This window comes from Octopus bimaculoides, chromosome 4 (genome assembly GCF_046866305.1).
Source record: "Octopus bimaculoides isolate indiv1 chromosome 4, ASM4686630v1, whole genome shotgun sequence".
Taxonomy (NCBI): Eukaryota; Metazoa; Mollusca; class Cephalopoda; order Octopoda; family Octopodidae; genus Octopus; species Octopus bimaculoides.
Window position 1 is genome coordinate 133,214,687 of NC_142931.1, and position 12,476 is coordinate 133,227,162.

The 12,476-nt window shown below is 39.4% G+C and overlaps 1 protein-coding gene across 2 annotated transcripts in view; it reads right to left on the reverse strand.

Moving 5' to 3' along the window:
* LOC106876466 (uncharacterized) overlaps positions 1 to 12,476 on the reverse strand; it is a 90,043-nt gene that overhangs the window by 17,911 nt on the left and 59,656 nt on the right. The window contains exons 2-6 of one of the 2 annotated variants that reach the window (XM_052967502.2): positions 10,806 to 11,091; positions 8,133 to 8,272; positions 6,430 to 6,572; positions 4,879 to 5,070; positions 516 to 632 (exon numbers count right to left, since the gene is read on the reverse strand). In XM_052967502.2, coding sequence (XP_052823462.1) covers positions 516 to 632; positions 4,879 to 5,070; positions 6,430 to 6,572; positions 8,133 to 8,272; positions 10,806 to 11,091 — 878 coding nt within the window. The remainder of the gene's footprint in view (positions 1 to 515; positions 633 to 4,878; positions 5,071 to 6,429; positions 6,573 to 8,132; positions 8,273 to 10,805; positions 11,092 to 12,476) is intronic. The other variant, XM_052967503.2, reaches the window with a different exon arrangement.

The following is a 12,476-nucleotide window of genomic DNA, read 5'->3' on the forward strand; positions in this document are numbered from 1 at the left end:
CATGCATGTGTGTGTGTGAGTATTTGTTCTCAATCACTTTATATGACTGATGGTGTTGGCAGGGAGTAATTAAGCCGTGACAATTCTATTGATTACTTAATCACTCAAGAATATTGTGGATATATTTTCATAATGCTTACACTATAACTAAAAGGAGGTTATAGAACCTTAACATACAATACTCCTCGCTAACAAAACACTCAGCAGTTATAGGGTGGTCCCACTTCTAACAGCAGTGCATTCCATATGATATGACTATCAATGATCTGTTACTGTTAACAGAATGACTTAAATTGTTATTCTGTTAACAGTAAAACACAGAATAGTTAGGGATTCTTTAAGAATGAATATTGAGATTGGACAGTTATGTTCATTGCTCAGCACACAACACTATATAATGGCTGGCTGTATTTGTTGCTAGTAAGGTTTGAACATATAACATTCATGCAGTCAAGTCAGTAGTCCAGCACCTTAACATCACAGCCAACACACAAAATGTATCATGGCATTTTTACCTGACGGGACTGGAACTGAGAGCAGATGTGCCTCCTGAAATGGTGGAAGATTTATAGTACATGCTCTGAGGACGCATCTTCTCATTGCCGAGAGGAATTATTCGATTTTTTCGAGGACTGCAAGAAATAGAACAGTTTAACTATTTTATGGCAGCGATTCATCAATGATATAGTTTTCTTTTTCATAAATTAATCAGTGGAGTACATGCAGTCTCCATAAGTTTTGCAGTCATTCTTAAAAGTGAAACTGAAGCAGCCATTGCCTACTTTGAACATCAGCAAGTTAACATTTATGGGTAAAGTATCAATATGGGTGGAACTAGGGTCAGGTAAGAATGCTTCCAACAGAGTTCAATGTGCTAAAGGTACCCAAGAAGAGGACAGCGTGCTAATTCCTATCTCCCTATTGGTTGCTAATGATTCAGAATAAAAACAAATATGTTCCAGAAAGGATATAACCCACTAACTTGAACAAGTAAAAGAGGATTTGTAACATATTTGGCATTGTATTATGGTAGAGTGAAGTTTGGTAATTTGCGAATCAATAAATACATTCACCTGCTTATCACTAACAGAGGATGTTTTATTCATCAGTAAATAAAGAAACCCTGACTACCAAAATACAACAGTTACAGAACAGAAAAGAAATATAATGAGGGAACTTAATGCACTGCAATGCCTGGCATTGAAGTGCCAGCCTCATAAACGAACCCCAATATTGGCTTGAAATTTAAAAAAAAAAAAAAAAAGATGTTAAACAAAAGAATAAGGTCTCAACACGTTCACATTTTTTGCTTTGTTTTACCAAGACTTTTTTTTTTTTGTGGTTTTGTATCATGTAGATTCTGTTCATCACTTATAGTTTGCAAATTTTCTGTACTTTTACAATATGGAGACCCATTAAGTTTGACATTGCTAGCACTCCTCAGGGAGTAAAATGTAGCCGTTGTCCACTAAGATGCACTGAAAGATTTTTAAAAACTTATTGAAAAAACAAAAAAGAAGAAAGTAGCGTCCTTGATATCAGGAAATGAAGCACAAATTTATTTAAGATAAAAATGAAGAGAAAGTAAGTTATAAGAAAAAAATAGAAATATAATAATTTCTCAGTTTTTTTTTTTTTGTTTTTTAATATTGTGATTATCTTTTTGTTGTTATTAAAAGGTAACAGTCTGATAGATTTGGCAGACCACTAGGCCCAAAAAACCCCAAAAAACTTACAGCATTTAGTTATTTTCTCAATTCAGACCTCACCAGATATCACTTTAGTTTTCAATCTTCAAAGATTGATAGAATAATTACCAGCCATTTATTAAGGTTGATGTTAATCTAATCAACTGTACACCCAACCCAGAACGTTTCTGTATCAAATGCCAATGTTAGAAAGAAATCCTTATTATTCTAAGAACAGTGAATCTGCAGAATTGAAAGAGCATCAGACAAAGTGTTTTTTGGTAATGAGTTAAGAACCTTTTAAAGACCTGATGGGATCAAGACTTTACCTTTCATTCTTCTGAGGTTGATAAAATAATAGTAAATCATGAAAGTTGATCTAAAAACTCATCCCAAAATATGTGGCCTGTGTTTATCTCCATCAACATTTCAACGTCCACTTTTCCCTGCTTGCATGTAGGTCAGAGTTTATCAAGGTAGATTTCTCCAGCTGGATGCCCTTCCTGTTGCCAACCCTCACCTATTTCCAGATAATATTTCCCCCCCCATGGCTAGACATGTTTTCACATAATATTGGAAATGAATTACACCACCTGCATGACGGTGATAATCCTTTATAACTATCACAAGACCAGGAAACAGACACACACATATTTATATACAATGGGCTTCTCTTAGTTTCTTATTTCTTTATTGCCCACAAGGGGCTAAACATAGAGGGGACAAACAAGGACAGACAAAGGGATTAAGTCGATTCCATCGACCCCAGTGTGTAACTGGTACTTAATTTATCGACCCCGAAAGGACGAAAGGCAAAGTCGACCTCGGCGGAATTTGAACTCAGAACATAACGGCAGACGAAAAACTGCTAAGCATTTCACCTGGCGTGCTAACGTTTCTGCCAGCTCGCCGCCTTACTTTTTTTAGTTTCTGTCAACCAAATCTGCTCATAAGTCTCTTGTCGGCTTGGGGCTTTAGTAGAGGACACTTGCCCAAGGTGCCACGCAATGGGATTGAATCCAGAACCATGTGATTGGGAACCAAACTTCTGATCCACACAGCCATGCCTGCATCTTAGAAAACATTACTATTAAGGTTGCAACTGGCAGAATCGTTAGCACTCTGGACGAATTGCTTTGTGGTATTTCACCTGCCGCTACATTCTGAGTTCAAATTCCACTGAAGTCAAGGTCAACTTTGCCTGTTATCCTTTCAGGGTCGATAAATTAAGTACCAGTGAAATACTGGGGTCGATGTAATCGATTAGTCCCCTCCCACAAAATTTCACATTTTGTGCCTATAGTAGAAAGAATTATTATTATTATTACTATGTTTCAAGGACAGAGCTTTTAAAGTATCAGTAAAAATTGTCTACAGTATCTATTCCAGTTCTTTATACATGGAGTTCAATTTCCTCTGCAGTCAACTTTGTCTTTCGACCTTTTGGGGTTGATAAAATAAAATAATAGTTTGAAATGGGATCGATGATCCTTGCAAAAGAGACTTCAAAAATTGCTGGCCTTGAGCCTTAATCAGAAACAATTATTGGTATCATGGACAGTATGGTTTCTGCAGATTGGTTTACTGGAAGAATTTTTTTTTCAGCTGGATACTGAACTAAAGAGAGGAAACCTTTATTATTCTAACAGTAAGACGAGCAGAGTTATGTCCCTTGTAAAGGGTATTCTATTTGTTTCAGTCATTTGACTGCGGCCACGCTGGAGCACCGCCTTTAGTCGAACTAATCGATCCCTGAACTTGTTCTTTGTAAGCCTGGTACTTATTCTATCAGTCTCTTTTGCCGAACTGCTAAGTTACGGGGACGTAAACACACCAACATCAGTTGTCAATCGATGGTGGTGGGGACAAACAAAGACACAAATACACACACAATGTATGATGAATTTATGGAATGAAGTTCCAGAAATCCCAAATATTTTGTTAAGAATTGAGGAAATAAGATGCTGAAATTTATAAGAAGTTTATAAATTTCAACAACTTGGTTCCTCCATTCTTAAAATCAATGGGATTTCTGGAACTTCATTCCATGAATTCATCGTACATTATATACAAGTACTACTTTCATATCTTTGCAAATTTACACCTGTAAACTCCCAGCAAAGCATGAAGAATCAACATTAGAAATCTTGTTTGGAAATCTCCAATTAAAGGACAAATCCACATTAACCTTTATACACCTATACACACACACGACAGGCTTCTTTCAGTTTCCGTCCACGAAATCCACTCACAAGGCTTTGGTCAGCCTGGGGCTAAAGAAGACACTTGCCCAAAGTGTCATGCAGTGGTACTGAACCCAGAACCACGTGATTGGGAAGCAAGCTTCTTACCACACAGCCACTCCTGCAACTTTAAACCAAAAAGTCAAGCATTCTACACTTTAATCTCTCAACGAATTACATTTGTTATTGCTTCTATTATTGTTGTTATTTAGCCACAGGTCAACATCCATTCATTACTGTCTTTGATGATTGCGATGAGAGTAAGAAATTTGGCTGCTATTTGTAGCAAATCAACCGAATTATAAAGACACTCTAATTAGCTTGTTGTTTAGCCAAAGGTCATCCTTGAGTGACTAAGTTCCTGATCAAAGACATTGCAATCTTAACCATCACATCTTTGTAAAGGTATGTAATACCATATCTTATGTGTTGTTTTTCAACCCAAAATAGTGTGGTGTAATACGAGGGAGATTAGGCTACTATTTCTAACGAGTAGAGCAATGACAGAGGTTCCCTTGCTGTTTGCATGTTCTTGTTGCAGTTGATAGAAGGTTATAGAATTCTCAAACCAGCTTCAATTTCTTCTTTATTTCCTATCAGTATAGTATTTGGGCAAACTGAAAACCCATCACAACTTCCTACTTCTTGCTCACAATTCAGTGGCTCTATACCTGTATAAAAAGACTGGTGTCACTTTAGTGTGCAATCTACCTGGCCATTTATGCTTCAGCATGCAGTTTAACCGTAACCTTAATCTTAAACCCTAACACAACCCAAACCAGGTCATTTCACAATGTAGACCATGGATACTGTGGTAGACCAAAGTAGCACTGAAAGATCTGTTTTTCACATTCTTTCTCAGCCTCTCCAGCAACCATAACACCTGTCTCCATCTTCACCCAGCAGATCAGGATAAAACAAAAGATGTAGACAAAAAACAGACTTACCTAAGCTGTTGCCCTTCACTAACCGTACGGGACCTGTTAAACTGGAACTGATCAGAACCAAACATTGAGATACTTTCTGAGGAATGTTCGTTATTACTCCAAGTTGGCATGACAACTGTTTTACCAGAACTACTGCTGCTGCGGTTCCGGAAATTTCCACTGTCTGAGCTGCTGATGGGCATCTTCATCTCCCTGTAATTACCAACCAACAGAAAATTCAATTGTGTTCATTTAATTAGCAATATGAAAATCTCAATATCAGCTAGTCCTCACTTCCTAACTTTAGTCCAAAACTGTAACAAGGTGGAATCGGGGTATGTCAAAAGAAAGAGGCTGGCTACTTTGGTCACAGCTGTACAGAGTTAACTCAGTCTCTGGAGTACAACAAATTGTTATTTAGCCACAGGTCAACATCCACTCATGACAGTCTTTGATGATTGTGATGAGAGTAAGAAATTTGGCTGCTATTTCTAGCAAGTCAACTGAATTACAGAGACACTCTAATTAGCTTGTTGTTCAGCCAAAGGTCATCCTTGAGTGCCAAGGCTCTTGATCACAGACATTGCAATCTTAGCCATCACATCTTTGCAAAGGTATGTAATACCATATCTTATCTGTTGTTTCCCAACTCAAAATAGTGCGGTGTAATATGAGGGAGATTTGGCTACTATTTCTAACGAGTAGAGCAACGACAGAGGTTCCCTTGCATGTTCTTGCTGCAGTTGGTAAAAGGTTATAGAACTCAGTGCCTAGAGTACAGCTGCACATGATGGACTGAACCCCAGAGGCACAGCTGAACATAAGTCTCAACTCCTGGAGTACAGCTGTGTATAGCAATTTCAACCCATAGAGTACAGCTATACACAGCACTTTTGACCTATAGAGTACAGCTGTACACAGCCACCTTGTTTCCTAGAGTACAGCTGACATAGCCAACTTGATTGATTGTGGTAACACAAAATATCACAGCCAGAAATACAAGTTTCTACATCCTGTGTGGTAATTCTATCAACCAACAAATAAACAATACAATTGGTCTGAGAGAAGATCGAATTGAAATATGATACTCATATAATGTAATTTATTAATGTCAATATATCGTCATAGCAAGGTGGCGAGTTGGTAGAATCATTAGCATGCTGGGCAAAATGCTTAGTGGTATTTTGTCAGTCTTTATGTTCTGAGTTCAAATTCTGCTGAAGTCAGCTTTGCTTTTCATCCATTCAGGGTCAATAAAATAAGTACCAGCTGAGCATTGGACTTGATGTAACCAACTTAGACCCAACCCCAAAATTGCTGGCCTTGTGCCAAAATTTGAAACCAATGTACTGTCATAACATTGTATTTACTTGCACAGAATCATACATTTTCCTCCACCAAAACCACTTTGAAGTCTCTTTCAATAATTGTATAGGGAAACTAAGTTATTTTTCCCAAAAATATACTCATAAAATAGGGATGCCTTTTAATATGTCAGCAAATACGGTATTTTGTTTCTGAAAACTCAACCAAGATCTTCAGCTTTGAGGGAGTGAAAATGAAAGAACTCACCCTAAAATACAGTCATGCATATTGCGAGCTGTGGCTTGGTCCTCCACCTGCATCCACAATTCACCATGTCCTGTTGGAGCTAGACGTCCCACTTCCATGAAAAATAAGCAGTCTCGATGGCCACACCGTCGAATATAACCAAGCTGTAGGGAAAGAAAAGAGAATCAGAAATATTAAATAATTTATTTAGGTTTCTTCCATTTGTGTGTTGATGTGTGGGGTATATATATATATAAATATATATGTGTGTGTGTGTGTGTGTGTGTGTGTGTGTGTGTGTGTGTGTGTGTGTGTGTGTGTGTGCACGCCTGCATGTGTATACAAGAGTGCATGAATACAAATGTATGCTCGTTCATGTATGTATATATGAGCATCTGATTACATGAATGCATGTGAAATATTCTTTTCTACTCTAGACACAAGGCCTGAAATTTTGGGGGAGGGGATCAGTCAATTAAATCAATCCCAGTATGCAACTGGTACTTAATTTATCGACTCCAAACGGATGAAAGGCAAAGTTGACCTCGGCGGAATTTGAACTCAGAATGTAAAGACAGATGAAATACCGCTAAGTATAGGGTACAACAGATCCTTCCCGAGTCATAAATAGACCCGGTCAGTTTCCCAGCTTCTCTGGCGCACATATTTCCCCACCCTGGATGGGATGCCAATCCATTGCAGGATTCATCATCATTGTTTAATGTCCGCTTTCCATGCTAGCATGGGTTGGACGACTTGACTGAGGACTGGTGAAACCGGATGGCAACACCAGGCTCCAATCTAAATTTGGCATAGTTTCTACAGCTGGATGCCCTTCCTAACGCCAACCACTCAGAGTGTAGTGGGTGCTTTTACGTGTCACCCGCACGAAGGCCAGTCAGGCGATACTGGCAACGGCCACGCTCGAAATGGTGTCTTTTATGTGCCACCCGCACAAGCCAGTCCAGGGGCACTGGCAACGATCTCGCTCGAAAATCCTACGGAGGCCAGTCAGGCAGTACTGGCAGCTGACATAATGCATCAGTTGATCTGGGAACGGAAACCGTAAACTTGTAAGGAGTCCAACACCCTAACCACTAAGCCACGTGCCCCACAGTGTATAACAGACATGCTAAATAGCACAGTGCATTAGGATCATGTGAGTGTAGTATGCAGGAAACATTGCAATACATAGAAGACATTGGAAATTTGCAACATAGTGCTGTCTGTTGGATTATTAGGTGTTGTTACAGAGCCCCAGGTCAGTCAAAGTGTAACATCCCTTTAAAAGATATTCCAACCATGACCATCTCACCTTTTATTCAGTCGGCATGTAAAAGCACCCACTACACTCTCGGAGTGGTTGGTGTTAGGAAGGGCATCCAGCTGTAGAAACTTTGCCAAATCAGATTGGAGCCTGGTGTAGCCATTTGGTTCACCAATCCTCAGTCAAATCGTCCAACCCATGCTAGCATGGAAAGCAGACGTTAAACGATGATGATGATAATTATTATTATCCAATCTGTGCTGTTTTTCTAAGACGGTATGTTGTAAGTGGAGGGAGATCTAGGGCTGGGTTTCATGTAGTGTTGTGAGCTTGCAGAGATCCTTCCTCTCCCTTTTTCTCTCTCACGAACACATGCATGCACACCCATACACACACACTATTACTGTTTAAAAAATGAAACATAACACCTGAAGAGGAAAATCCCCAAGTTACTTACTTGGAATGTGACTTCAGGAATCTCTGAATTGAGTCGTACCAAGCTGATTTCATGGTTCGTTAAACAAAGTCGGAACTGACCTGTCATGTTTTTGGTAGCACCAAGATCTTTAGGTTTCACAGTTACCTGCCAGACATATTCTGGAAATAAAAGTAAAAATACAAGGGTTGAGAATCAAAATTAACCAGTTACTAAGGAACCAATACAGTGTAGGTTGTGAATACCTGTGCTGATGTCACATAGAAAAGCACCGATGCCATGCCATTGTCATGTAGAGAAGCAATTATGCTGGTGTCACATAGAAAAGCACCTATGCTGGTGCCATATAAAAAGAACCCAATACATTCTGTAAAGTGGTTGACATTGGGAAGGTTATCCAGCCATCGAAACTGCAGCTCTCTAACTGGCCAAACCATTCAACCCATGCCAGGGAAAAAAAAAAAAAAAAAAAAAAGGAAAAAAAAAGAAAAAACGGGCGTTAAACGATAATTTATACATTGTATCAGCATAATTTTGGCATAGGTGCAGGAGTGGCTGTATGGTAAGTAGCTTGCTTACCAACCACATGCTTCCGGGTTCAGTCCCACCTTGGGCAAGTGTCTTCTACTATAGCCTCGGGCCAACCAAAGCCTTGTGAGTGGATTTGGCAGACGGAAACTGAAAGAAGCCTGTCGTGTGTATATATATATATTTATATATATATATATATATATATATGTGTGTGTGTGTTTGTGTGTGTCCCCCCACCATCGCTTGGCAACCGGTGCTGGTGTGTTTACGTCCCCGTAACTTAGCGGTTCGGCAAAAAGAGACCGATAGAATAAGTACTAGGCTTACAAAGAATAAGTCCTGGGGTCGATTTTCCCTACTAAAGGCGGTGCTCCAGCATGGCCGCAGTCAAATGACTGAAACAAGTAAAATGAGTAAAAGAGTAATACTGGAAAATGTCAGCGCCCCAAGTCAAGGTTAATACCAAATTGAATTGATGCACACACACACACACACACACACACACACACACACACACACACACACACACACACACACGACGGGTTTCCACACGGTTACCTTCTACCAAATTAACTCAAGGCATTAATTGGCTCATGGTTATCGAAGAAGACACTTGCCCAAAGTGTCACGCAATGGGGCTGAATCCGAAAGCACATGGTTACAGAGCGAGCTTCTTAGCCACACAGTCACATGAGTGAAAGAATATAAACCATTTTAATTCCCTTTGCCAAAGCCCTGCGAGAAGGCACGAACGCCAAACTTATTTCACTACACCTCATATCCATATATTTCAATACAAATGTACTTTTGTATAAAAACACGTGTGCGTGCCTCATGCTTACGGTATTGACAACAACCTGGTTTAACAAGAGTTGCCTCCCCTTGTCCAGTAGCTACGTCACGCGATTGTTATTTTTTAAGTAGGTCGCATATACACACCATGTCTTAAAAATACAGGACACCCACCAAAAATAATATCAAAAAATAAATCTCAAGTTTTCAAACACGAGTTCGTTGGCAGTAAAGCTATGCTAACTTAGCACTACGCAATTACGGTTCATAATACAATACGAGCGCTTGCACAAACTCACACGCAAACACTGTACTGTACAAGGTTTTAGGAGCAGACAACATCATCCACGTAGGTTGTTTTAACAGTTGCATTTGTAATAGCATGCAATACTATAGTGCATACACTATACTTAATAGTACGTACTATTAAAGTGCATAAGCTGTAGTTACAACATATACACTATACACTATTAGATTACTATAGGATATAGACAGCAGTAAATATAGATGCAATAATAGGGTATATATATATATGGTGTATAATAGTAGACACAACAGTGTAGTTTATAGGAGCAAATTCAGTAATAAAGAACATAGGCTGTAGTAATGGTTCTAGATAACAAAACTAGTAAAAATAGTAGTAGTATCAAATACAGTCGTAATAGTAGTAATAAATGCAACACTATAATGGGTAGGCTATAAAAGTATGATAGACAACGCTAGTATTTAAGTTGCAATAATATTAGTAGATGCACATAGGGTATAATTTGTAATATCCTTAACTGAGGCTAACACAGTGTATCAACGACTTCAGTCATTGGTGTCATGCTGTCATCATCATTTAATGTCCACTTTTCCATGCTTGCATGGGTCAAATGGAATTTGTTGAGGCAGATTTTTGACAGCAGGGTGCCCTTCCAGACGCCAACCCTCACCCGTTTCCAAGTAAGGTAATATTTTCCCATAGCTAGACATGTTTTGTCATGGAAGACTGGAAACAAACAATGATGTACATTTACAGCCACCACTTTGTCTCGACAAGAGTACACACGTGCACATACGCACACATGATTGGTTTCTCTCAGTTTCTGTCTACCACTACTAGGCACGCACACACACACACACACACACACACACCATAGATTTCTTTCAGTTTCTACCTACCATTCACAAGGCTTTGGTAGGCTTAGGGTTACAGCAGAACACTCTTTCCCAAGTTTCTCTGCAATGGGACTGAACCCAAGACCACATAGTTGGGAAGCAGGCTTCTTAACCACACAACCACACCTGTACCTAAACTGTAACAACAGTTTTAAAGCTATAACAGTAAACACACAACAGCTGACCACACTCATGGAAAAGTCTACTTACCAAAATGATAGGGGGTGTTCTGTAAATCTAGAAGACAATCTAACCATGCATCCTGCTCTTCGGCATTCTCAGCTACGATGGAGAAACAGTCATCTTTGGTGAATAATGAAACGGCATGTTTATGTTTTGGGTCGATTTTTTTGTTTATATTGAAGCAAGAATTCAGTTCAATGGAACGTTTTGGTACTGAATATGAACGATATTTCTTCTCAGAGTCGTAATATTCCAGCCGTGCTGGGCCCGAGTTGCTGTTTCCCCGTAGAACGAAGAATTTTTTCTTCATCGTCTGCAAAATAAGAGAAAGGGATTTTAAATACACCATTTAGACAGACATTTCTTACTTTAAGTGTTCACAGTAGAATCTGTGGCAATTGTATTTGCTTTACCTTCTTTTATTGGTTCCAAGTCATTGGACTGTGACCATGCTAGAGCACAACCTTGAATAATTTTAGTCAAATAAATTGCCTCCAGTTCTTATTTTGCTTTTCAAGTCAGGTACTTATTCTATCGGTCTCTTTTGGCGAACCACTAAGTTAGAGGGATGTAAACAAATTGACACTTATCTCTCCCTACACACCACTTGATACCCAAAGAGCCACACATGTGTATATGTGATATGTATGCATATATAGATACACACACACATCACAGTTCCTGCCTACCAAATTCACTCACAAGGCATTGGTTGACCCAGAGTCACAGAAGTCACTTGCCCAAAGTACTGATGAAAACCTGCCATGATTGTTACACAGAATTTGTGTTTATTTTAACACTGTCACTTCGCTGAAAACTGAGTCTAGATTTTTATGTGTTGTAATAAACCCGACAAACTAAATCGTCTCCAGATCTATATTTACATGAAGTTATCCCAGGAGCCCCTCCTCCCCACACAACAGCTTGCCCACCTTCTCTGCTAGTCACTTTTTCCTTCTTTTTATTTGAAGACTTAAGGAGAGCAACAGCCATAATTCTTTTTAGGGCCTCTAAAGCTTGGTGGGAGGAAAGGGGTTCCTCAGACTAGAGATCAGGTCCTGAATGCTTACAATAAAGTGGACAGCGCTAAAGGTAGCCAATATGTCAGGTTATGGTTAGTATCAACCCCCAACCCCCTAGTTTTACCATTTTCTTATGTCTGCATGGACAAGATGGCTTTGATCTGCTGGAGTGATTGCCATTTAAAGCTGAATATCGTTACCTTCATTAAAGCAGTCCTCTGTAATGTCAGGAGCAGATTCTACATTTTATCAGCCAGGGCAGCTGGACAAACTAATTTAGGGGCCTTGCTTGATAAGGAGAACAAGCTGGCACTCCGTTGCTTATGACAATGAGGGTTCCAGTTGATCTGATCAATGGAGTATCCTGCTCATGAAATTAATATGGAAATGGCTGAGCACTCCACAGACATGTACCATTAACCCTTTAGTATTTAAAGCGCAGGAGTGGCTGTGTGGTAAGTAGCTTGCTTACCAACCACATGGTTCTGGGTTCAGTCCCACTGTGTGGCACCTTGGGCTAGTGTCTTCTACTATAGCCTCGGGCCGACCAAAGCCTTGTGAGTGGACTTGGTAGACGGGCACTGAAAGAAGCCCGTCATATATATGTATATATATATGTGTGTGTGTTTGTATATGTTTGTCTGTGTTTGTCCCCCCAACATCGCTTGACAACCGA